The sequence below is a fragment of the Rhododendron vialii genome, chromosome 4a, assembly GCF_030253575.1.
Source record: "Rhododendron vialii isolate Sample 1 chromosome 4a, ASM3025357v1".
Lineage (NCBI taxonomy): Eukaryota > Viridiplantae > Streptophyta > Magnoliopsida > Ericales > Ericaceae > Rhododendron > Rhododendron vialii.
This window is the reverse complement of record NC_080560.1, coordinates 38,317,635-38,343,200: the sequence shown is the minus strand read 5'-3', so window position 1 is coordinate 38,343,200 and position 25,566 is coordinate 38,317,635. Positions and strand designations below refer to the sequence as shown.

Sequence of the window (25,566 nt, the reverse complement as noted above, 5' to 3'; positions counted from 1 at the left end):
TAAGTATATTTTTTAATACCCATTCCAACATCTAATAATAATGACATTGAAAATATAAACTACTCCATTAAAAGAAGTCAAACAATATTGTAAATGACAAAAATGACCATGTGATTTATTTTCGTTCACTCTTTAACGTGAGAAAAACAATTATTGTTTTGGAGGGAAATTTTAGTTCAACATATGACTCTTCATATGAAAGTTATTCGGAAGGATAATTGGCGCCAGTTTCTCTCTATAACAGCAGGTAATTGGAGCAATCTTTAGTCCCTCCCTTTGGTGCCAAACCGGGTGTTACCCGGCCGCAGTGGGTGGGCCTAGGAGCCCCGGTTTCAAACCAAAAAAAATTACCGTGTTCTCAAGGTCAAGTTGTTACAAATTGTGTTCTCAAGATCATTGCATTTCTTTTCCTAAGGACATTACAAAGGACTTTTTCTTATGTTCATTTTCATATCTTTCTTTTCTTTTATAATTCCGGTGAAAGTAGCGAAGAGACGAACAATTTAGTGGAAAATGGCTTTCAACCTTTTCTCGGACAATGTTTTCTCAGTGAAGAGGAGGCTGTTGTTTTTTATAAAAATTATGCCAATAGAAATAGTTTTGCCATCCGAAAAGGCCGATTCATCACAAAAAATGGAGAAGTTAAAAGACGAGACTTGGAAAGACGCCTTCGAAAATTATGGACCCTTCCAAAGAACAATGTAAAAGACTATCATTGTAATGTGGATGTCAAGCTCATATGCGTATCGAATTACGAAAGTCTTCTTGTAAATTTGTGAAAAATTGATTTTACTGACTTCTTGGCTTGTTCAAAACCATTAGACAGTGGTTGAACCATTACTACGTGACGTGTCCGGACAAGGTTAGGTTTTTTTTTCCGATCATTGTTTTGATGTAGTTGACCCAACTGATCGAGCATCTTTCTCGTATCACCAAATCGAAAAGTATTTTCCTCTCCTTGTAGCTGACCAAAAATAAGGAATTCTTTTGTATCGAACGTAATCTTTTTATTTGCATTGAAAACCTTTCACCTACCTAATTTTTACTGAAAGGAAATGCGGGTAGTATTATCATTAAAAAAATGATATTACAAACATTTATGGATAGTTTAGAAAACAGTGGTGAAAAAAAATATTTATGAGTACCCATAAACACAACTCATGGATTAATAATATTTATTGCACTTAGAGCATTTAAGAAACCGTAAACTAATGTCCCAAGGGCACCTATTAGCGGGACCATATCTTTATTTGGTTCATCTATTTTGGCTGAATGGTGTCCCCTTCTGAGGCTTATGCTTAAAGCAATATCAGAGTAGCATTAGCACTAATCAAGTACTTAAACACTCTGTCAATCTCAAGGGCTCAAGCTGTCCTCTAAAGCTCAAAGCTAAATTGCATGTGAACATCATTATCACCATGGTACGAAATTTTACACCTATTTTTTTGGGTATTATGCAATTTTATACTTGGTAGATTGTGAGTTCTAAACTCCACACAAATCATAGTTGTTTTTGCCAATCGATAAAGAGGGATGAGGAAAGGGATGTTACTATTCGCAGCGATAAACGATAAGGCTCGAACCTAGGCATTTTACTTGATAAGGGAGTGCCACAACCACTAGCCATCTTCTCGGTCTTACAAACCATTCTTGTTGAAAAATAGATTTTGCAGCCAGTGTACTTGACTCTGTGAAGTGTTCTGTGTTGCAAATATTGCAGGGTTTGAGTGGCTGAACATGGTAAATGAGATGGGCAACAACAAATCATCGCAACAAGCCAACCACGGGGACGACGTACGCGGAAGTAATCGAATAAATCGAGAAGGCGAGGGGAAAAATCTTCATGAAAAGGTTGAAGGGTTGTCTTCTGATAAGCAACCGAAGGGTGGAGATCCGCCTGTGGCCAAACGACCATCGGATGACAAAGGTTGGTTTTTCAGTACTCTTACTAGTAAATCTCACTCGACTCTTGGCGTATGCTGCCGAAACTATTTCACTCCAATTGATCATGTCGAACGGAAGAGAATGCGATCGGAAACAACAAATAAGAGATTGATACGAATGTTCGAACAAGTCGAATTTGCTAGTTCTTTTTGTTGTCTTGGTCACTGATTCTAGCTTTTGTTTGTCCAGAGCAAGATGAGACAAAGCTCAAGCTTTCTTCGCAATCTACGGAAGCAGTTCCAATAGAATCCAGTGATGCAGCCAGTCAAGACAGCATAATCCAACCTGCTGCTTCTCCTGCGGGTATGAATTAACCATCTTGAGAAAGAAACAGAACCAAATTTGGAGGAGAATCTTATGGTGACAAGTACTGAGTTTTTTGTTTCCCAAGAGCCTACTCTCGCCTCGAGAATACCTAATCAGAATGATATTGCAATGGCGTTTACGAAAGCTTTAGGCTCTATTGACTTGATACCTTGCTTTGAAGTGATGAAATCAAAACTTGCCACGTCGTTCTGTAAATCATTTCGGTTTGATTTCTTTTGTTTGTGCGGTGTTAGTGGCCCTTTCGGCTAACTTTTTTAGTATCTTTTTTGCACGGTCTTTATTTTTTCTCTTAATTTTTTTTTTTTTTTGTAAAATTTGGTTCAAATTTTAGCACTATCGGTCTCATTCAATCTGATCCAAGCCTTGCTTTACGTTGTTCAGTTAGACAAAAGGAATTGGTAAAGTATAAAAATATAGACTAGAGGTGAAAAAATTTACTGGAGATCAACGCTAGAGACACTAGAAGACTGTGTTAATTTAGTTTTTTTCTCAGCACTAAAAGATTGTCTTTTTTAGTCTTATTTGAACTATTTTCAATTTTGGGCTACTTTATCGATTCTTCTCATCAAGCCAAATAAGGTGACTTACAAATTTAACTCAAACCCAATAAATTAAGAGAAAACAACAAAATAGACCGTGACAATACGACGCCAAAAAGTTAGCCCGAATGACCCTTACTCTTCTAGTTTACCTTGGGCCGAATTCGCATCATCATTGCTTTCAAAATGAGATCTAAGACAAGTACAACGCATGATTTCATATGCATTGTAGAGGCAAGTAATTCAACTTCTGATACAGGATCTGAGTTACTAGGCTCGAGCATCACCGATGATCGACAAGAAACCGAAGCTAAAGATGAGGCGGAGAATGGGTTTGACAACAAATGCAGTGAAGCTAGTTCTCTGGGAACTTCATCAAACAACATTGAAGAAGCTCCTCATACACAAGACAAATCCATGCCTCTCTCTGAAAACAAGGACAAGATGGATATATCCGAGAACGAGGATGCAAAGCAAGCGGTGAACGAATCCAATACCGATGAGGTCGATTCTTCTCAATCTGGATTAGTGATTGTTGGTTCTGATAGCTGTGATGGAAAGGAAAACGTCGAAAATAGAGAGTTAACTGAAACGACTCCTGTTATGGAAACAGTCCCAACAGAATTACCTGCCACAGAATGCAACAATGAAGAAGAAGAAGAAATAAAGGAGAAAGTAATTGAAGCAATAGAAAAACAAGAACATGACACTGGAGCTTTCCCAAGTGCTGGTAATGAAGCAGAAGTTAGTGGTGCTGTTGAGCTTAAAAAATCACCGAGCTTTGATTTTGATCTCTCAACGGAAGCAAGGCCTGGAGAATCTGTTCAAACTCCATTGCTGCACCACAAGAAGAATCGAACCAAAAGCCTATCGATGTTCGATGGCTCTAATGGTGTAGAAAACCTGACACAGAATGAGGCGGTTTCCGCAGAAGAGAAAACCATTGAAGTTGCAAGGAGCGATTCGGATAGGTCGAGAGCTACTCTACTGAATTTCTTGAAGGAAGATGACGGGAAGGGAAATGTCCCGGTAGAACCTCAGAAACAAGATTGTGAAAAGAAAGGAGTGGAGGAATCTTGGACTGGAACAAGTAAGGAGGTTGAATTAGCCGAGGAGAGTGGTAAGCCAAAGCCCCGGCCTTCCCGCTTGAAGAAATTCCTCTGTTGTGCAGCTGGAACCGACTAAAAGCCCGTCGAAATGCTAAGAAACTTTCTGCAGCTCCATTTTCCTCCAAAGATATTTTGGTTCGTCTCGTTACTCGTTAGCTTTAAGCATTTTGGAATGGTTAGTAATTAGTATAAGTTTGCCAATTATGCATCTACCCGTTGAATTCTTTTTCCTCGTTTTCATGGTATCATTTTGGTATTTTCATTGTTTGTTTGAGTAAAATCTGTATAAGTTGGGCAGCTGAACAGGAAATCATATTTTCAGTTGCTTCGCTGCCTTTGATTGTAATGTTTGGTTATGCTGTTGTATACGATGATACGAATCGTTTGTTTGATGAATGGTATTTTGAAAAGCATGCGCAATTACAAGTTCAAGGACTATAGACTGCAGAAAGAGTACTTTCAAGGTTTGAGCCATTTTAGATTAGAAGTTGCAGATAAAATAAAAGGCCAAAGCTAGAGGCCAATCTTTTTACCAAATACCAGAAAGATCATGCTAGAACAATGCAATAGTATCTTAGCAGAACAAACTCAATGAACAAGGATTAATCTTTCTTTGGCCCAACGAAAGACCAACAAAGATCTTTGTCATGACTGCCTGAAAGTTTTTACCAACAACCAATTTGGCGTCATGGTGGCCTAAAAGGTTTGCGAGAGCTTAATTCGAACTGAGATAAGGAGGGCTAATCAAAGGAAGATTAATCTAGTTAGAATCATAGTAGTTTTTTCTTGAAAACATTCAAATTATTGAAGTTTGCCCAAGGTTTTTAAAGAAAATCTAACACTCGGCCATCCAAGAATTTGAAAAAAAAATCGTCCTCCTAAGATTATGCACATGAAATTTAACGCAGTTTAATATTTTATGTTTTGATATGGGTATGGTGGTACAAGATTGTATCCATCTACAATCATATGTGTTAATTTGTTTTTAATTGTATAAGTTGTTCGAAAATATGTATAAAAGTTTTTGTAGTACTCCCTTTGTATTTGTATTATGTACCGTCAATATGTGGTTAAAAAAATAAAAAATTAATGTTCGTCCACCTAATGTTAAAATGCTACATCGATCCGTCCTTGAATCTACGTGCCCGTTTGAGACTCAAAATTCAAACGGATTGAATCGATGGACCAAACGGATTGATCGGGTGCGAAAGCTGGGAGCAAACAGATCGATCGATGGATCGATCTTGTAATCAATCGTTTTGATTACTAATATAAACAGTAGCCTTTTTTTGTGGGCTGCTGGGGTAACGAGATACATACACAGCAGTCAAACTGCTTTACCCTGGTTCTTATTTTTTCAAAGACAGAGAATGAGTTCTACCTTTAATCAATACTCTCTCAAGTAATCTCCAAGACGTTCATACAACAATCAATCTCTCTACGGTTGAGTTGCCTCTGGTGGATTTCTGGAAGGGTAATCGGATGGCATGAGGATTCGAGGTGGCGGCAATCAAGCGCAAGGATTCGGCTATCGTTCTTGAGTCAATTGTGAGGATTCTCAATTGTATAGTAAGTTCGATTGTAACCGTACTATATTTTTTTATAGTGTTTGATTTCTACCCATGATTTTTTACCCATCTAGGGTTTTTCACGTATATCTGGTGTTCATCGTATTTTTTCTTACTTTCTACTTATTGCTTGGTGATTGGTTGGGTATTAACTAGGGTTTTTCAGTCTTTCACCGTGACAAATCGAATTCTGCCAACCACAAAAACAAATCAACAAGCTGCCGTCTACTAACTTCACGGAGACTCTCAGACTAGACATTAATTAGGCTAGTTTAAGGATTCAATAGGCTTGATTGATATATTAAGAATGAATTAGACCGGAATTGAATAGCTAAGGGGATAAAAGTGTCTTGTTTATTTTGGCTCTGGTAATTGGAACTTGTAAATTTAGCTACCAAGACTGTATTTCCCCCCCCCCCCCCCCCGTAAGGTCGCAATAAACTAGTTGAGATTTGAGGCAATTTAGTCAATATATTGCCGACCTTTAACTTCAATGGAAGTAAGATTATGAATTCTCTGTTTTCAAAATTTATGTCACCCTTTCTTATATATTTTCAGTCACATGAAAGATATTGTTGGAATATTAAAACACTACTTACATATTTAGGTTCTCATCTGGTACCACATGACCATGTCAAGTGATGCCAAACACCAATCATCATTGGTCATAACCAAAATCTGTGGTAAAACGGGCATTTGGATTCACTATACAAACCGATCATATTCGAGATGAGTATCATGACGAACATTATGGTGCCAAGTGGTACCCAACACCAATCATCATTGGTCATGCCCGAAATGTATGGTAAAACACAAACACAATAGTAATTCGCTTCAATATATAAACCGATCGTTTTCGAGAGGCGTATCATTCCATGACGAATACCGTATTTGCTTGCGAAAATCTTCCAAATGTTTCGATAGGTTCATGTTGCTAAAGAGAGAGAGAATCCCGTATCCCCATGTATCCTGCTCTTATAAAATTAATGATGATGTCGAGAGAATCTTGTATTGTGCTCCTATGAAGTTGATGATGTCAAGAAAGATGTGAAGCAAAAGGTCCACCCAATCACCTTTATTGGTACTGGTTAATCTATTTTGGCTGAATGGTGTCCCCAGATGAGATTTATGCTCAAAGAATTATTAGAGTGTTCAACACTCTGGCAATCTCAGAGTTCAAAATGTTCTCTGAAATTCAGAGCTAATAGCATGTGATTATGTGAACAACATTATCACCATGGAAAGTTTTATACTAGGTAGATTTTTGAGTTCTAAACTCCAACAAAATCATACTTGTTGTACAATAGATTTTGCAGACAGTGTAATTGACTCTCTGAAGTGTTGGTTTTTACAAATATTGCAGGGTTTGAGTGGCTGAACATGGCATATGAGATGGGCAACAGCAATGTTTCTGGACTAAAAGGTATAGCCCAAAACCTCAAAAGACTGTTTTACCTAGTCATTTTTCATTCACAACTCCAACAATACCAGTCATTATAACTAGATTCCTTCAAAATATTCTTTGTTTCATCTTTTTTGTTTTGTTATTTATTTATGCCTTCCTGTTGTTCGCACGTCCACATTCTCATTACCAACATTGACAGCAAGATGGCCCTCAGGGGTGTAGCGCAGTTGGTCCTAGCTAGGATGAGCTAAATTATTTCATAAAGACAAAAATAATTGAAATTGATTCGATCTTTTGTTTGTTCAAAGCAAGATGACGGGATCTAGCAAAATACTTCACTAGAATGTTATGTATTCCATCCATTTACTAGAATGATATTGCGCTTCAACGCTGCGTCTGCCAGTAAATTGATCCCTTATTCTATGTTTTGTCTGTTCAAACCAAGATGTCACTGAGTTCAAGCTTTCTTCACAATCTACAGAATTTCTTCCAGTAGAATCCAGTGATACAACTGGTCAAGACAGCGCAATCAAGACGTACTACATCATTCATCATGTTTAAATTCTCTTCTGTTTGTTTAGTGTTACTCTCCTAGTTCCTTGGGGCAAATTTGCATCATCATTGCTTTTAAAAGTTGGTCTAATACAAAGATCACCACCAGCTATCGTACATTGAATTTGATTTTCCAGAACATGCAGAAGAGGTGGTAGAGGCAAGTAATTCAACTTCTGATACAGAATCCGAGTTACTAGGCATGAGCATCAACGATGATCGACGAGAAACTGAAACTAAAGAGGAGGTGAATTTCAGTAAGAATGTTTCCTCAAAACCAGCACAAGAAGCCAGTTCTCCGGGAACTTCATCAAAAACATTTGAACAAGTTCCTCAAACACAAGACAAATCCATGACAGCGACTGAAATTGAGACCATTTCGGGAAACGAGGACATCATGCAAGCGGTGAATGAATCAAAGACCGATGGGGTCAGTTCTTCTCAATCTGAACTAATGATGGTTCGTTCTGACAGTGGAAATGGAAAGGAAAACTTCGAAAATAGAGAGTTAACTGAAATGACTCCTATCATGGAAACAGTCCCAACAGAATTACCTACCACAGAATGCAACAATGAAGAAGAAACCGAACAAACAGAGGAGAAAATCATCGAAGGAACCAAAGAGGAAAAGGAAAATTTTCCGACAGTGGGAATCAGCACAGAAGCTATAGAAAAACCAGAACTGGACACTGGAATTTTTCAAGGTGCTGGTAATGAAGCAGTAGATATTGCTGTTGACGAGCGTAGAAAATCGCTGAGATTTAATTCTGATCTCTCAATGAAAGCAAAGTCGGAAGAATCTGATCAAGCTCCATTACTTCACCACAAGAAGACTCGAACCAGAAGCCTGTCGATGGTTTTCGCAGAAGAGAAAACCATAGATATTGCTGTTGATGAGCTTAGAATATCTCCGAGATTTAATTTTGATCTCTCGAAGGAAGCAAAGTCTAAAGCACCATCACTGCACAACAAGAAGACTCGAACCAGAAGCCTGTCGATGCTTGATGGTGATGCTAGCTTTGGAAACGCGGTACAGAATCAGGCGGTTTCAGCAGAAGAGAAAACCATAGAAGTGGATAGAAGCGATTTGGATAAGTCAGGAGATCCGTTCCTGATTTTCTTGATGAAAGACGAGGAAAAGGGAAATGTCGCGATAAAATCAAAGGAACAAGATTATGAAAAGAAAGGGGTGGACGAATCTTGGACCGGAAGAATTGAGGAATTAGTAGCGTTAACGAAGGGAAAAGGGAAGCGTAATCCACGACCCTCCCTCTTCACCTGCGTCTGTTGTGTTGTAAACTTGTAATCAACTAAAACACTCATCGAAAGGTTACGCCTGTTTTTTTTTTGCGCTCCGCCAAGGTAACGCATGTTTTTGGTGCATGTTATGTGTAATTTTGGATAAATTCTTTACACCGCCGGTGTAAACAATACACGTACTTTTTGTTATTTCCATAAGGCTTGGGCTTCGGTTTGTATACTGATTCTTCAACCCGACCTGGCTCCCTTATCTTGAGGTTTGAGCCCCTAGACGAAGTCATTCAACTTGGCCAATCTAGGAAAAGGAAGAAAGAGCGATATTGTTGGAGAACTAGACTCTTGCATTGAGAGAAAAAAAACTGGGTGATCATCGGTACCACATAATAAATATATATCATATCTACAACGTATGGTAAAGCACCGAAACAATGTTACAATAGTAGTTGACTTCACATATATACCGATCATATTGGATACCTATCTTCACCAAATCTACTTGCAAAAATCTCACCAAATCTTTACAAAGGATATTTATCGGGTCAAGGATTTTTTGGGTCAGGAAATCCCATATCATGTGCTCTATGCACTTAATGATGTCAAAAAAGATACAATTTAAAGAACGGAGCCAGGATTTTATCATAGCGGAAACGAATTTTTGTATTAAAAAAATGAAAAGATTAATTGTGATACGAATAGTAATCGACCTTGGATAAAACTCAAAATAGTATACTAAAAACTACTAATATTACAAACAATATTTGTAGATTTTCTACGGTACACACCTCCAAAAAGGGTGTACGGTGTGCCCTTTGTATTTTGAGCCACAAAATCTCATAAATAACCACAAAATTTCATAAGAATAAGTCATAAAATTCGAATTTTGAACCACAAAAAATCGTAAATAACACCACAAAAATTCATAAAAGAGGACCACAAAAATCGTAAAAGTAAGCCACAAAATTCATAATTGTAACCACAAAAATACATATATAAACAACCACAACATCTCATATATGGGGCCACAAAAATTCATAAAAGTAAGCCACAAAATTCGTGAGGGTGCACCATACACACTTTCATAAAGTGAGTCACAAAAACTCATAAATTAAGCCACAAAAACTCATAAAAATGAGCCACAAAGATTCTTCAAGGTGGTGTACATACCATAGATTTTTCCATGTTTGTCATCATATATACATATCAGAGCCTGTGGACATCAAGCACGTTTTTTCCTTTCTTTGGTTTGGTGTTTGGTTTCTTTCCTTTTGTGTTGACCTAACATCTTAATACCAATGAAGTTTGAAGTTTTTTTATTCGCATTTTAGACCTCATGTTTCATAATTTGTCGCCTGGCCGTCAAATATGGTCATCAACTATTCTTTTTTGTCCTTCTTTATTAAAACAAAACTTGAAGAACTAATTAATGACTTTCTACATAAAAGACGTAATGAAAAAAATCTAGTGGTGACGGTCCTATTACCATCTGAAGATAATTTTTTAACTTTATATATAATCACATCATCTTTTGAAATCGTTGTGATGGCGACCGCCGCCACTTGTTCCCCTGGCTCCATCCTTGAGTTCCACCCATTATCTCTATTGGTTCATCTATTTTGCCTGAATGGTGTCCCCTTATGAGGCCTATGCTTAAAACAATATCAGAGTGGTAATAGTACTAATCAAGTGTTCAACAGTCTGGCAATCTCAAAATAAACTCAAGCTGTCCTCTAAAGTGAACATCATTATCACCATGGAATTTTTTATACTTGGTAGATTTTTAGTTCTAAACTCCAACAAAATCATACTTGTTGCACAATGAGTTTTGCAGCCAGTGTATTTGACTCCGTAAATCGGGTTTTGTTTACAAATATTGCAGGGATTGAGTGGCTGAACATGGGAAATGAGATGGGCAACATCAATGTTTCTGGAATGAAAGGTATGATGCTTAGGCATAGACATGTGTATTCTTCTGTTCACTCTATTTATCTTGGTGTGATTTGAAGCATGGTATTATATCCTTGTATTTTCTTTCATATTGTGGTTGGTATATGATCCAGAAGAAGAGAATAATACAGCAGTTAAAGCTCAAGAAGATTCATCCCAGCATGCCAATCAAGGAGACGATGAATGTGGAGAAGATCAAATAAATGAAGAAGGTGAGGGGAAAGATTTTCATGAAAAAGTTGAAGGGTTGTATTCCGATTACTCACCGGAGGGTGGAAATCCGCCTGTGGCCAAACAAACATTGGATGGCGAAGGTTAGTATTTCAGTACTCTTGCCCTATTCACCTAACTCTTGATGTGTTCCACTTTCGCTCTTGCATGTGACCTGTCGATAGTCAACTGAGGAAGATGAAAGAAACAAAAAAGAAAAGATTAATATGAGTGTTTGAACAAAGGCGAATTTTCTAGTTCTTTACAGTATTTCATTATTTTCTTTGGACGTTGAATGAAACTTCACTACCTCGATGCTAATTTGCAGAATAACAAAGAATTGAGCGTTCGGATTCTTTTTTTTGTGTAGTGCTATTCTTCTAGTTCACCTGAAGGCGAAAATTTGCATCATCATTGCTTCCAAAATGTGGTCTAGGACATGTGGAAGTGACATAGTTAAACATATGCCACATGATTTCGTACATTGAATTTGATTTTCAAAACATGCAGCAAAGGAGGTAGAGGGAATTAATACAACTTTGGCCACAGAATCCGAGCCACATACTGCAGAACCTCTTGAATCTAAGTCCAACAATCAAGATGAACATAGTGAAGCTCAAATGGAGCTACTGCAAGGACATGAGGGGTCTCCCTCGTGTCCAACAGAGGCCAACGAAAATTTGTTAGGAACTGAAGAAAATCAAAATCTGGATGAAACTTCTGTTTCGGATGCTAATATCGACCAAACAACATCCCAAGGAAAGTTACTAGGCACAAGAATCACCAAGGATCAATGCGAAACTGGGACTGAAGATGAGTTGGAGAATGGCTTTGACAGCAAATGCAGTCAAGAAATTCCAATTGAGGTGAATTTAAGTAGGAATGGTTCCTCAAATAAAAGACAAATCCTTGAAGAAGAAGCCATTTATCAGGGAACTTTATCAAACACCGTTGAAAAAGTTCCTCAAATACAAGACATGTTGAAATCAGCACATGGGCTGCTGAAGTGTGGCTCCAATTCTCTCATTGGTCAAAGATTGGATAAAGATGGCAGCCTTTGTAGACTTCAAAAGGCATGCCTAAAATCTGAAGAAAAAAAATCTCAGGCGTGGGTTTGAAAGTAATTGCCATGTCTGGCATGGCTTGTGAATAGGAAGTCTTTGAATGGCCTATAAATTGAAGGCCTTTGGTTTTCTGCAAGAGTATCTCTCTTGAGTGAGAGACCAGAGAGTGGGAAATCAGAAACGTATCTGATTTTGTATCAGTTTGAGAGAGTGTGAGTTTGAGTGATTTGTAATCCTCCTCCTCCTAAATATAATCTGGCTGCCCCCCCGTGGACGTACCCGATTTTGGGGAACCACGTAAATCCGTTGTCTCTGTGTTCAATTGGGTGTGTGTGTTTCTTTGTGTGTTTTTTGGTTTGATCCTTATTTCCGCAACAAATGGTATCAGAGCACTAGGGAACCAAAACTTGCGAAACCACCGCCATTTTTGTTCTCTGTCCGAAATTGCAGGTTTTCGAAACTGGTTGAAAACTTGATCTGATCTGTTCATCCCGTTCGTATCGTCGATACGAAGAGATTGGTGTAAAACCCATCTCAATCGGAGCAGTAACTACCTCCCACGCGCCGTTCAATTGTGGAGCGTGTAAGGCTAGTTAGCGTGTGTTCACGCTTTGTCCAAAGGTTAAAGAAGAAGCTGAATCTGCTTCCTGTACCTGCTTGTTGGTTCATTAGAAGACGTTTGACCGGTCAATTTACTCTTCGACGTTTTTTGACCAGCTAGTTTTGATCAGTCCAGTCAGCCGCACCTAGTCAGCCGACTACGTTTTGTTTTCGCGATTCCAGAGCCATTCTTATTCCGATTTCAGCGTGTGAGTAGTTAATTTTTGACTATCTCGATGTCCCAGATCCAACCGTACACTTTGTTTTGCGTGATTCCTCTCCAAAAGTTGCTGCTATAGTTCAACGCAGCCTATAAACGCTATTAGCGTTTCTGAGCGACGGTTCTTTTTCGGGGATTTTTCCTAAGGAGTCCCGATGGCCGAAGCATCTGAAAAAGTTGTCACCGAGCCCTCTATAGGCTCTATGCGGAGGACAACGGTGTCCAATGCCAAGTTCGAGGTGGAGAAATTCGATGGCACCAATAACTTTGGCATGTGGCAGTGCGAGGTGAAGGATGTATTGATCCAACAAGAGTTGGATATTGCATTGGAGGATAAGCCCAATGATATGGTGGAGAAAGACTGGGATAGATTGAATCGCCAAGCTTGTGGCACAATCCGTTTGTGTCTTGCAAAAGATCAGAAGTATTCTGTTATGAAGGAGACGAGGGCTAAAGAATTATGGAAAAAGCTCGAGGATAAGTTCATGACCAAAAGCGTAGAGAACCGCCTCTACCTGAAGAAGAAGCTCTTCCGTTTCCAGCACCGTGCAGGTACCCCGATGATTGAACACTTAAATGAGTTCAATAAGATACTTGCTGATCTACAGAATCTGGATGCCAATATCCTTGACGAGGATAAGGCACTGCTGCTGCTGAATTCTCTTCCTGATGAGTATGATCACCTGATCACTACTCTGTTGTATGGTAAAGAAGAGATTAAGTTTGAAATCGTGTCCAATGCTTTGATCAATAATGAGTATCGCAGGAAAGACAAGGAGACTCACAGGGACACGACAACTGAAGCTCTGATTGTGAGAGGCAACTCTCGGCCCCAATCGAGAGGAGCCCCTCAATTTCGCATTCCGAAAGATGTATGTGCGTATTGTCGTCAGAAAGGGCATTGGAAGGCAGATTGTCCAACACTAAAGAAAGTGAAGGACACAGAGGATTCCAACGCCAACTTTATTTTTATGGAGGATGAAGATGTTGCTCTTGTCAGTTCATCACTAGCTATCCATCCTGATAAGTGGATATTTGATTCTGGTTGTACCTATCATATGTGTCCCAATAGGGACTTGTTCTCCAGCTTCAAGGAGTTGGATGGAGATTCTATTATTATGGGCAATGGCCATGCCTGTAAGACTATGGGGATAGGTAAAATCAGCTTGTTTTTGTATGATGAATCTGTATTTGTTTTGTCTGATGTTCGGTATGTCCCGAACCTGAAGCAAAATCTCATCTCTTTGGGAGCTTTAGAGTCCACAGGTTTAGTGATTTCTGTGCAAGGTGGAGCTCTCGAGATTAGTTCAAAGAATCTGGTTGTGATGAGAGGCATCCGACGCAACAACCTATACTTCCTTGAAGGGAGTAAAGCTGAAGGTGGAGCTGCCACCGTTATTGGGGAATTTGTTTTTGAATCTACTGCAGATCTGTCCGCTGAAGTTATTGGGAGTGAGTTTGATGGTGGTTCAAGCTCAGTCCACCTGATTCAATGTTAAGCACCTTCGGGGTGCATGCGCCTCTGGGGCGCCGGGCTCAATCGAGGTTGAGCATTTGGCTTGATGTGGGTCAAGCATCTGAATTTGTATATGAATCTGTTGCCGGGACTTTTGAGTTGTCGCACGACTTGTCTGAATCTTTTCTGAAGTTTACTCGAAGACTTCAAAAATCTGGCTCTTCTGTTGGTTTGTTCCGGTATTCTGAATTTGTTAAGAGCATCTGTTATCTGCAGTCAGTCTGTTTGTTTGTTCTGTTTTGAGAGCACTGTTGTTTGCTTCTATAGTTTGCTCTCTTGTCTCTCTTTGTTTGTTCGAGTTTGTAGAGAGTCTGTTTGTTATGTTTTTGGATTGTATTTGGGGGCAGCATCAGACCTTTGGAGAATTGTCGTCAAGGTGGAGATTGTTGAAATCAGCACATGGGCTGCTGAAGTGTGGCTCCAATTCTCTCATTGGTCAAAGATTGGATAAAGATGGCAGCCTTTGTAGACTTCAAAAGGCATGCCTAAAATCTGAAGAAAAAAAATCTCAGGCGTGGGTTTGAAAGTAATTGCCATGTCTGGCATGGCTTGTGAATAGGAAGTCTTTGAATGGCCTATAAATTGAAGGCCTTTGGTTTTCTGCAAGAGTATCTCTCTTGAGTGAGAGACCAGAGAGTGGGAAATCAGAAACGTATCTGATTTTGTATCAGTTTGAGAGAGTGTGAGTTTGAGTGATTTGTAATCCTCCTCCTCCTAAATATAATCTGGCTGCCCCCCCGTGGACGTACCCGATTTTGGGGAACCACGTAAATCCGTTGTCTCTGTGTTCAATTGGGTGTGTGTGTTTCTTTGTGTGTTTTTTGGTTTGATCCTTATTTCCGCAACAAATGGTATCAGAGCACTAGGGAACGAAAACAAGGAAACGATTGAGAGTGAGTCGGAAAATGAGGACACAAAACAAGCTGTTGGTGAATCAAATACCGATGAGGTCAATTCTCCTCAATCTGAATTGGTGATGGTTGGCTATGATAGTAGAAATGGAAAGGAAAGCGTGGAAAGTAGAGAGTTAACTGAAATAACTCCTATTATGAAAACAGTGCCAACAGAATTACCTACTACACAATGCAACCATGAAGAAGAAGAAGAAGAACAAACAGAACAAACAGAGGAGAAAATCATCGAAGCAATAGAAGAGAAAAAGGAAAATTTTATGGCAGTGGGAATTATCACAGAAGCAAGAGAAAAACCAAAACTGGACACTGGAATTTTCCAGAGTGCCGGTAATGAAGCAGTAGATATTGCTGTTGCTGAGCTTAGAACATCGCCAAGATTTAATTTTGATCTCTCAATGAAAGCAAGGTTTGAAGAATCTGATCAAAGTCCTTTACTGCACAACAACAAGACTCGAACCAGAAGCCTGTCAATACTCAATGGTGCTACCAGCTTTGGAAACCCGATACAGGATCAGGCAGTTTCAGCAGAAGACAAAAGCATAGGAGTGGAAAGAAGCGATTTGGATAGGTCAAGAGCTCCGTTTCTGATTTTCTTGGTGACAGACGAGGAAAAGGGAAATGTCGCCGAAAAACTAAAGAAACAAGATTGTGAAAACAAAGGGGTGGAAGAATCTTGGACCGTAACAAGTAAGGAAGTTGCATTGATAATTGGGAGTGGGAAGCGTAAGCCCCGACCCTTCCTCTTCGCCTGCATCCGTCGTGCTGCTGCAATCAACTAAAAAACACTCATCGAAATAGTAAGTACCATTTTACATCTCCAATTTTGCTTTAAAAAACTTTTTGGTTCATTTGTCTCGCTAGCTTTAAGCATTTTGCAATGGTTAGTACATTGGTGAGAGCAGCAAAAGAAATGAGTACGTGGTTTAAGGTTTGCTAATTATGAATCTATGGGAGGAATTTACTTTCCTTGCTTTCATGTTGTTCTTTTGGTGTTCATTGTTTGTTCGTTTGATTGACTAAAATCTGTATGAGCTTGGCAATTGGACGGAAAATTGTACTTTCGGTGAGTTGAATCAAAGTTTGTAAGAACTTCTTGGAGTCATGCTTGTTGCTCGATGATCCATCGATCTTCTTTTTACTCCAAGATTCAAGTCAAAGACCCCCTTCAATGTTTTTCGAGTTCATGAGAAGTTTTGGGGTGGCTATGTCATCTATCTGTGATGCAAAAATCTAAAAGGCAGCATATTTATAAGCTGCAGAATTTGTATGAGTTGCTCGAGCAACTTTGTAGTCTCTCTGAAGCCTATCTGAGTAGCTCAAGCAATTTTCTAAAAAACGTTGCCATGAAAACAGAAATACAATTAAATGTGTGTTTTGTCATGAAATTTGCCAACAAAGAGACTATAGCACTAGACCTTACATTCGATATCTTTTGAAGTCACGGCCGGAGAACAATAGAAATTTACAAATGGAAATTCAAAGCTGTTTAATCCAATTTGAGTTAAATATAAGGGAGGATACCTGCACAACAAAAGTTCCTCTCAGGAATGTGGGCTTAAATAACTACAGATGCCTATTCTACAGGAGTACAGGCTGTGTTTAGCAAAAGTGGGCTTCGGTGCTGTATTTCCGTTCAATAAAAATGGGCTTTACTTGCACGCCTCACAGGAATTCTTTCCCTACACTAAAGAAATGAAAGATGTGAGTAGGAATGGAGGGGAGTACCGCCATGTGGTTCTCCGGACCACTCCACTACCATACATTCTTGTAGACTATTGAATAATTTCACGGAATGAAGTCAGAAATTTCGAATTGTAGCGGCAAAAACTAGAACAATATGAGACTTAAGTTTCTTATTTGCCAATCAAGAGAAACAATTAGATTGATCGATGGAGTATATATGTTGGTCAATGTAGCTTCTCTTTACAATTTTTTTTTTTTGCCCAATCGGTTGGACAGATCATTACATTATGTATGCAGTACAAAGTACAAATCACGTTGTATGGAAGTCCACGAAATAACAAAGCCCAACAATTGAACCTACATGATAAATAAGCCCATCAAAGATACCACAATCACTATAAGTCCAACTCAACTACAAGCCCCATTAAGGGGAGAAATAACCCCAACAAATACAAAGGAAGGAACACCCGCACGCAGGTAGGAAGACTCGAACTCCTGACCTCCTAGTGAGATGCAATAGTTCTGGCCAACTGAGCTAGTCCCAGTTGGTTACTTCTCTTTACAATTGATCCTAGAGACTTTTCGTATTTTTTAAAATAATGCACTAAATTAATCACATATTTTCCTAAAAAACAACAAAGAGGGTGTTTCATTCCAAAATTTTGAGGGTTATATGCTAGATATGGGTATTCTAATTTGGGCCTTTTCAGTCTGATTTGGGTTTTGCGTCTAATTTGGGTCCAGAAGAAAGCATTCGGGAGTTAGAGATGTCCATACGTATCACTCACAAATTTCAAGTATCACATGTCTGACCCTGAAATAACATGGGGCAAATTAAGGACTTCAAGTAGGGCCAGAGTAGATAAATGTCGAATACAAGACAAAAAATTGTCATGTTAGAAAAACGAAAGGACACAGGATCAACCGACCACGCTTAAATACCCGAGTGTCCCCCCGCCTCTGGCTTCGAGGCCATATGTTCCACGAATCCAACCCATTTCAGATTCAATCCGGTCATTAATTAAACGCTTCTTATATGAGCGGGCGTGTTTGCGAGAACTTTTGGTGTGCAGCTTATGCTTCGAGGAGGCACCTCTAAAGTCATATGTTGTGCTAGTTTTTGTTGTCTCAAAAAAAAACATCTTCTTTCAAATAAGCTTGTCAGCACATACGAGAACTTTTTGACAAGCACTATATACAGTTTACGCGGAGACAGGAAAAACATTGGCTTGTCGGTTGGTGATTATGGGGGCTTGCACTCCAAACCTACCGCGTTGGCTCTGGACTTGTTCAAACCTGACCTTTCTTTCTTTTGCCCCTATTTCGAGATTAAAGGATAATAAGTGTCATTGCACACATATCTCTGACAGGGACTGTCAAATTAAATTTATCTTTTTTACTTGGGGCGTGTATGAGAGCCTAATTATTTTTGCATTTTGGATTGTGTGTTATTGGTTTCGGATAGCGGCCATAATAGAGTATGAATCTGGTAAAGTGTTTGGAAGATATGCGCGGGATAGATTTTTGTAACAGAGTAGTGTTTGGAAAGATAATGCTCAAAATAGATTATGAATGGTATTTTGAGAATAATGCTCAAAATATATTATGAATTCGGGAAGATAATTCAAAAGTATAGTTTTAAAAATGCAGAATGATGCTCAAAATAGATTATGCAGGGGCTAATTCTCGAATTGTGTCTCTAAAGTGTAGTTTTCAAAATGCATTGTGAGAGAATGCATTATCACAATTGAACTCCCAAATAGAAAAAAAAAATGATAATGGGAATAGAAAATCCAGCTCCCAAACAGCCTTTTAGTTTTAGATATTTCACATAGTTTAGAAATTATGGAAGCGAGAAGGAACGAGAGTCGAAGAGTAGATCCATGCTAGTAGTAAGTACTAATTTAAGGAAAGGGTCTTTCTATTGACAGCTCAGCCCACTAAACATCAATAATACATTTTTCACTCTATTTAATACAACCGTACACATTTCAAACCTCCCCTGTTGTTAGGGAATTCTTCAAACCACCTGACCAATCTTTTGACTACGTGTGAAATACTACAGGATATGGTCATTGCACACATAACTCTGAGGGGGACTGTCAACTTTATTATCTTAGTTTTGGTTTTGGTTTTCAGCATGACTATCCCACCGCTCATATTTCACTGTCCGTCTCGACAATCAATAATTCAAACAGTCTAAAATGCTTTTCGACGGTAAAATTGAAAACGGTAGGGGAAACAGTGAAGGTTGAGCGGTGTGCAAAGACTTTGTGTTTGGTTTTAGGTATTTCATAATTTAGAAATTACTAGGATGTAGAAGCGTGGAGAGGTACTGAAAGAGTAAAGCCATTAAGGTAAGTAATCTAAAGTGACCCCTTACCCAAAGTAACATAAAAATAGGGAAAATGTTCTGAAAAGAAACCGTGACAGCTAAGGTACTGTTTTCAATGGAAGGGGAAACGGTTGACCAATTCCTTCATTCAAAAAGTCCTTTCTACTCATATTCCAAAATCTCCCAACTCCCAACTCCCAACCATTCTTCATCTTTTAGTCAAAGCCAAGAATAACAACCAAAAATCATTAAATATCTTTTCCCATCGAATAATTTTTTCCCAAAAATCATGAAATTTCAAGTCAATATGCCTTGGCTAGCAAGGCTTAGTTGTAGTAATTTTTTTTTTCTAAATTAGTGAAGTTCAAAAAATAAAAAAAAAGGGTAAAAGACACCTGTGAGTTTAAAGAGAAGCACCAGGCAAGTTAAGGACTGGCGGCATAATAGGTCCTGGCGCAATTTTATTTTGGGTCATATCTCGCCGTCAAAATAGTCATTAGTTAATGTTTGTGGACTCGTCAAATTGTCTTTAGTGCATGAAATTTTATTGATTATAAATTCTATTGATACATTTGTCTTGAAATTTGTTCTCGAAATCATACTTAGCCGTAAGTGGCAAATCCAGGGTTTTATTACAAAAGGGGCACGTATTGGTCATAGTTTTGAAAATGGTGTGTCCGTGATCCACTACAACGAGATGTTATTAAAGCCTAAAGATTTGAACGTATACTTTTATACAAGAATTTACGGACAAAACTGTAAAAACTCAATGAAGTATCTAGAGTTTACGAAAATTTCATAACCAACACCAAATATTTACGTAATTAGTCAAATGGATTTGTAAACCCTTGTTCGTTTTGAGGTCTCAAAACCCCTGTGAATGGTCTCCAATAAATTTTTTGTATTTATCTTTATCTACTAATTACTCTCAAAAACTTCTCTCAAAATCCAAACCGAACAGGAAATGTAACGACCCGGAAAATTTTTTTTTTTGTCTTTTTTTTTTACAAATTTATTATGTTAAATTCTTAATTCAATAACTAATTAGATTGAATTATTAATTATACATTATTATGAGTATAATTGATATTATTTTCACACTTATATAGGATGTATATTTATAATTTAGATATATAAGTATCCATACTCATCTCTTATCCTATCTAACCAAAATTCTATCAAAACCAATCTTCCACTCTCCTTCAAACTCTCCCTAAACTATATCTCTCTCTCCTTCCGCATTCCACCACCTCCATACTTATCCCCAATCCCCACTCCTCTCTCACAATACAACACTCCTAGTCCACTACATAAACAGAAACAAGAAAAGAGGGATCACACCCTTTTAATTTTCGTCCACATCACGTCCCTCTGTTCACGGCCTGTTTCTTCCTAGTTTCTGTCGTTTTTAGGCCTAAGTTTCTTCACGAATGTTGTAGAGGGCGTCGAGAGCTTTGATTTCGACCCAAGAATTACCCAAAACGGTCAAGGATTGATAGAATTATCGCTGTCCAAAGATCAGTGAAATTCTCGGATTTCTGTTTCCAGACAGCAAACAGGACTTATGAAAACCCCCACTTTTCTCCTAGTTCGAATGGTTTTCGGGCTTCGACTTCTTCACAAAAGTTGTAGGGCGTTTCAAGATCTTCGCGTTAGACACAAGAATCACCCAAAACGGCAGAGGTTTGGTCAAGTTATTCCAGTCCAAAGTTGCTGCTAGAATACCGATCTTTCGCCGCCAAACAAAAACCCACCGGACTCCACCGAATCGTTTTGTCCGGATTAAAGGTAGATTAATCCTTCTCCTACTCCTCTCTAAGTATATGTACTCTTTACATGAGGATTTTTAACAAGTTTCAATTGCTAAAATCGAACCCACGAATCGAAATCATATAGTCCGACGTTTTTCCCCTGTTTTTCGAAAACCCACTGTTCCTGGACGTATTGTTTTTGAAAATTAACCCTAAAAATACAGTTAACCCCTTTAGGCTATTGAATGTATTATTTTGGTCCAAAATTTAATGATACATTATTTACAAATTGCAATTTTAAACCCGAGATGGTTAACGGTACAGTTTCGACCCACTGTTATATTATCACTAATATGGTAATCTAACTTCATAAATCGACTAATAAAAGCATAGACTTACTAATATTTGAATAAAATTAGTATTTATTTATTTATTATAAAAGTTTCTTGTATTGTTATTAACTTTTGACCATACAAGACTAAGGGCAACGGCCCGTTTATAAAAGTTACGTGATTGCCTCGCTTGTTGTTTGTTTATTTTAATAATTATTTTGGTAATATGCATATTGTTCAAACTCTTGCTTGATATGCTAGATTGGATCATAGAGAGATGTGGTGGTATGCGAATAGAATTCACCTAGACGATGCTAGGTAATGGATGAATTGGAAAGTTTTATTCTTAGATTACCTGCAGACGTGATTTTGAGATGTGATGAGATTGAAACTGGCGAGTGTCCAGTGATGAATTGATAAACTGGCGTGTGTCCAATGATGATTGTGAAGTGATTTGTGAAGTGGTGTATAAGATAGGCGAACCCTAGTTGTGGTTCAGGCATGATAAACTTTCCCCTTGTTATAGTTATTGGGGTGCACACTCGGTATATAACTTAGGTGTATCTGCGACAGCAAAGGGAAGTGATCTCATGGAACCGAGCATGGCTAGCGGTTGGGGGAGGAAAGATCTCGTGGAGAGATCTTAGATTTCACATTAGGTTAATGAATAGTAATAACTGGTTTATATGAAAAAATCTCTGTTTTACTTGTCGCATCCTTATTATCCGATTACTTGTTAGCTGTAAAGTAAGATGGGTAGTTGGGTTAGATTATTCTATTGGTTGATTTATCACTCACGGATACGCTGACAAATCGTTTACTTCGGCGATCAATTTGCCAGTGGGCGCAGGATTCAATGGAGGGGATTCAACGATGATGCAGTTCGACACGAAAAGAATATCAGCAACGGAGATCGAGTATGCTCGGGATTCGTATCAAGCCTAGAGTCAGCTCTGAAGTTAATGTATTTTGAATCAGTAAATTTTCTTGAGATTGTATTAGCAAAACTTTAATTTAGAAAATTTTATTTATTTAGCAAATTTTCTTAAGAAAATTATTTTATTTTGCTCCCGAAAAATCGGGGTGTTACAGGAAAAACTACACAAGACGAAAATAAAGCAAATAATGCAGGGAAAGTATTGATCGATATGAAAATATTGTTTCTTCCCAAATCTAAGGTTCCTTTAAACGAAAATATGGTTACCAAAAATCAAATGGCCACATTTTTTGCGTTACAACAAGAATAAATCAAACAAATTAGGAATTAAGAACAGAGTAAACAAATTTCCTATGTAGTTTTAGATCAGACTTTCATCATCATCTTCGCAAATTCTTCAAAATTAACTTGACCATCACCATCCAGATCAGCCTCTTTGATCATCTGCTCCACCTCTTCATCGCTTAGTTTCTCCCCAAGGTTGATCATTACGTGCCTCAGCTGCACAAGATTAAATTAATCAAGAATGCGAAAATTCGAATAAATAAATTAAGTTAGAATCTCTTAGACCCCCGGGTGGTAGCTTAGTGGTAAACAGGTCACTCTAATGGATTTGGGTTCTAGAGGCAGCAAGTTGCTGACCACCACCTTGCTGGTCCCACTGACCTTTGATGGGATGGTGAAAACTTATGATCGGTTGGTCCCCCCCAGTGCCTGCCAAGGGAGGGTCTGGATCGTAGTTGGTCCATCGCGGTGTTTGACACCAACAGAACCGAAAGATCACTACACCATTGACGTGCGATCCATGAAAGAAAAAGCAGAATCTTTTCTAGGTTCTTTTCTATTAGAGAAAGTCCAAATACAGTTGCGTTTCATGTTTTGGGCAGTGTTCACTGGATTAGAAACAGGTTTTATGATGTAGTCCAACTGTAGAACAACTGTAGGAATATTGATTAAGAATTAATACATGTCATTAATTTCGATATCACTAATTTAATACACATACTTTTTTACCTCTCTGTTTTGCCTCACCCAATGCGATGGTGCATGATTATAAAATAAAATACAGAAACACCCCTCCTGGCAATGTTGATAATGTCAAAGGTCAAGGAACCTAGTTCACATTACTACAGACGTGATGTCAAACTCGCTCTCTCTCATCTTCAAAATATTGACCCAAAGTGGGACATCTGTGACTTACTTTTTTAAGTACTCCTATTTCTTACCTTTTTTTTTGGAAATACTAAGTGTGTCGGACCAGTTTGCGCACACCTTAGACGAATCTTGTAGCCTCTCCTACAGTCATTTCACACTCTTACGCCCATTTTTAGAACCCCGGGTCTCAAACTATGATAGAGTCGGCCCTATCCAGGCTAACATATGTGTACAGTATCTTGACTAATCTTGGAAGAAAAATCTCACATCCATTAGTAGATGGCCCAATTAAAACCGGAGCAAAATCCCATATGAACTGACCTTAAAGGGTTTGATAACACCTTTGAGTTTTCAAGCATAAGACACTTTAGGAGGGCCCGAACTCCTAAATTTCATGTCTTGACCGCCTGGCCATGGGTTTATTCTGTCTAGTTACAGACTGGAGTGTAAAAGTATACAAACATTACAAACCATTTTGACCGGCCGCCAGGCATTAGTAACAACTTATATTGGTAGATGGAGAAAATACTTAGTAAAAGCGTGGGCCATAGGCAAAATTACTTGGGATTAATTAGGTGGGCTTACCTCATTGGCTGATATGTAGCCATTTTGATCCTTGTCAAACACTTTGAACGCTTCTTTAAGCTCCTCTTCTGCATCAGTCTCCTAATAATATCAAAGAAATCATGTTTGAATAAGAGATAGATTTCGTATTTAGATTACCTAGTATTGTGGAAAATTGATTTCAATTAATTAGTATTCTTACCTTTATTTTATTGGCCATGAGGTTCAAAAACTCTTTGAACTCTATGGTGCCATTGCCATCGGCATCAACTTCTGTTATCATGTCTTCAAGCTCCTCTTCCGTTGGATTCTGGTCCAACGACCGGATCACCGTCGCCAGTTCCTCCACTGTTATGCAGCCTGTCCATTCAACCAGTCGTTAACGAGTAACTTATTCAAGTGTCCTAAGATACCGTCACGTGATTCCTGACACTTTCATTCAAGTGTGTTAGGATACCGTCACGTGATTCCTGACACTTTTATTTTCCTCCACATATGCCAGGAGTGGTTTTACGGACAAAAAACAAGACACAGAGTGTGTATGGATAAACTGAAAAACAATGGCTTTGTTCGGTTCGCGGTTTAGTTTTAGTTTTAGTTTTATTTTCAATCATTACCCTATTTCTTTTTCCAATCATTACCCTATTTTTTCAATTATTACTTTCCCATCTCTCTCTATCTCTCTCCAATCATTACCCCTATCTTCAATCATTACTCTATTTCTCTCTCCACCCACTACCAAAACTAAACTAAACTAAACTCTCAACCAAACACAACTTTATTTTCGTTGGCTTTATTAGATCCAATTAGGCACGGACATGACGCGAAACAGGCACAGGAATTGACAGACGGACACGACACGGATAATAAACGTACCGAACTAGGTATGGCAAGAAGCACCTTAAGCACGGAAATAAACGGGTTGGGCCGGCAGCCTGGTACGGCACAACCCGTTTGACAGACATACATGGTTTCCTAGACATGGGTTTTGTAGCAAGTTGCTGTATTGGTAAAATTACACATCGCGGCACGGAATCTCTGTAGCCGGTTTCTGTGTCTGTAGAATTACTCATTGAAAGTGTTAGAATGTGAAACAGAGAGTTCGATATATACAGAGCAACACACGTGAATGTGTCTCTTTGTATGTGTGTTGAGTGCATTTTTTGGAATGTAAAAATGAGCAAGGATTAAAAGAAAGAATGCGTACCATCTCCATCCTTGTCAAACAGACTGAAAGCTTCTTGGAACTCAACAATCTGTTCTTCATTCAATGCATCTGCCATGGTTCTGCTTGAGACTAAAAAGAGGGATGAGAAGATGGAAATTGAAAGTTAGAGAGAGAGAGAGAGAGAGAGAGAGAGAGAGAGAGTGGGTATAGCTCAATCCAAGCTGGGCTGGTGTAGTAGTATTTATTGGAGTAGTCATGGGGATACGAAATACTTTCAAAATGCCTTATTTAATTTGACCAAGATTAGAATGAAGGGTCAAACTAAGCTTATTACACATGAGTTGGAACTGGATTCACATTGTACTGCTAGTAGAAATGGACACAAGTAATTAGAATCGAAATGCCATATAATAAAGCTAAGGGTGTGCATAAATTGATCCGGACACTAAGTTATTCCAAAAAAAAAAAA

The 25,566-nt window shown here is 38.5% G+C and overlaps 3 protein-coding genes across 7 annotated transcripts; 2 read left to right on the top strand and 1 right to left on the bottom strand.

Annotated features, from left to right (window-relative positions):
- The first annotated feature begins 1,257 nt into the window (after positions 1 to 1,257).
- LOC131324228 (uncharacterized) lies at positions 1,258 to 8,896 on the top strand. Of its 4 annotated transcripts, none has more exons than XM_058356110.1 (4): positions 1,258 to 1,421; positions 1,721 to 1,927; positions 2,134 to 2,247; positions 7,594 to 8,896. In XM_058356110.1, exons 2-4 carry the CDS (start codon positions 1,738 to 1,740, stop codon positions 8,748 to 8,750), a joined length of 1,461 nt encoding a protein of 486 aa, XP_058212093.1. In that variant the 5' UTR covers positions 1,258 to 1,421; positions 1,721 to 1,737; the 3' UTR covers positions 8,751 to 8,896. The 4 variants fall into 4 exon arrangements, with proteins under 4 accessions (XP_058212093.1, XP_058212096.1, XP_058212095.1 ...); XM_058356113.1 differs by lacking the exon at positions 7,594 to 8,896 and adding an exon at positions 3,070 to 4,311 and having other exon boundaries at positions 1,266 to 1,421; XM_058356112.1 differs by lacking the exons at positions 1,258 to 1,421; positions 7,594 to 8,896 and adding an exon at positions 3,070 to 4,311 and having other exon boundaries at positions 1,500 to 1,927.
- A 1,185-nt stretch (positions 8,897 to 10,081) lies between these two features.
- LOC131324227 (uncharacterized) lies at positions 10,082 to 16,272 on the top strand. Of its 2 annotated transcripts, XM_058356109.1 has the most exons (5): positions 10,082 to 10,473; positions 10,581 to 10,640; positions 10,762 to 10,962; positions 11,369 to 11,837; positions 15,117 to 16,272. In XM_058356109.1, exons 1-5 carry the CDS (start codon positions 10,455 to 10,457, stop codon positions 15,949 to 15,951), a joined length of 1,584 nt encoding a protein of 527 aa, XP_058212092.1. In that variant the 5' UTR covers positions 10,082 to 10,454; the 3' UTR covers positions 15,952 to 16,272. The 2 variants fall into 2 exon arrangements, with proteins under 2 accessions (XP_058212092.1, XP_058212091.1); XM_058356108.1 differs by lacking the exon at positions 10,082 to 10,473 and having other exon boundaries at positions 10,489 to 10,640.
- Positions 16,273 to 22,412: 6,140 nt separating this feature from the next.
- Positions 22,413 to 25,334, bottom strand: LOC131324226 (calmodulin-like protein 11). Its single transcript, XM_058356107.1, has 4 exons — positions 25,137 to 25,334; positions 24,132 to 24,289; positions 23,951 to 24,031; positions 22,413 to 22,711 (listed from the first exon to the last, which is right to left on the bottom strand). The coding sequence occupies exons 1-4, from the start codon at positions 25,210 to 25,212 to the stop codon at positions 22,577 to 22,579; spliced, it is 450 nt and encodes a 149-aa protein (XP_058212090.1). The 5' UTR covers positions 25,213 to 25,334; the 3' UTR covers positions 22,413 to 22,576.
- Positions 25,335 to 25,566: the final 232 nt, after the last annotated feature.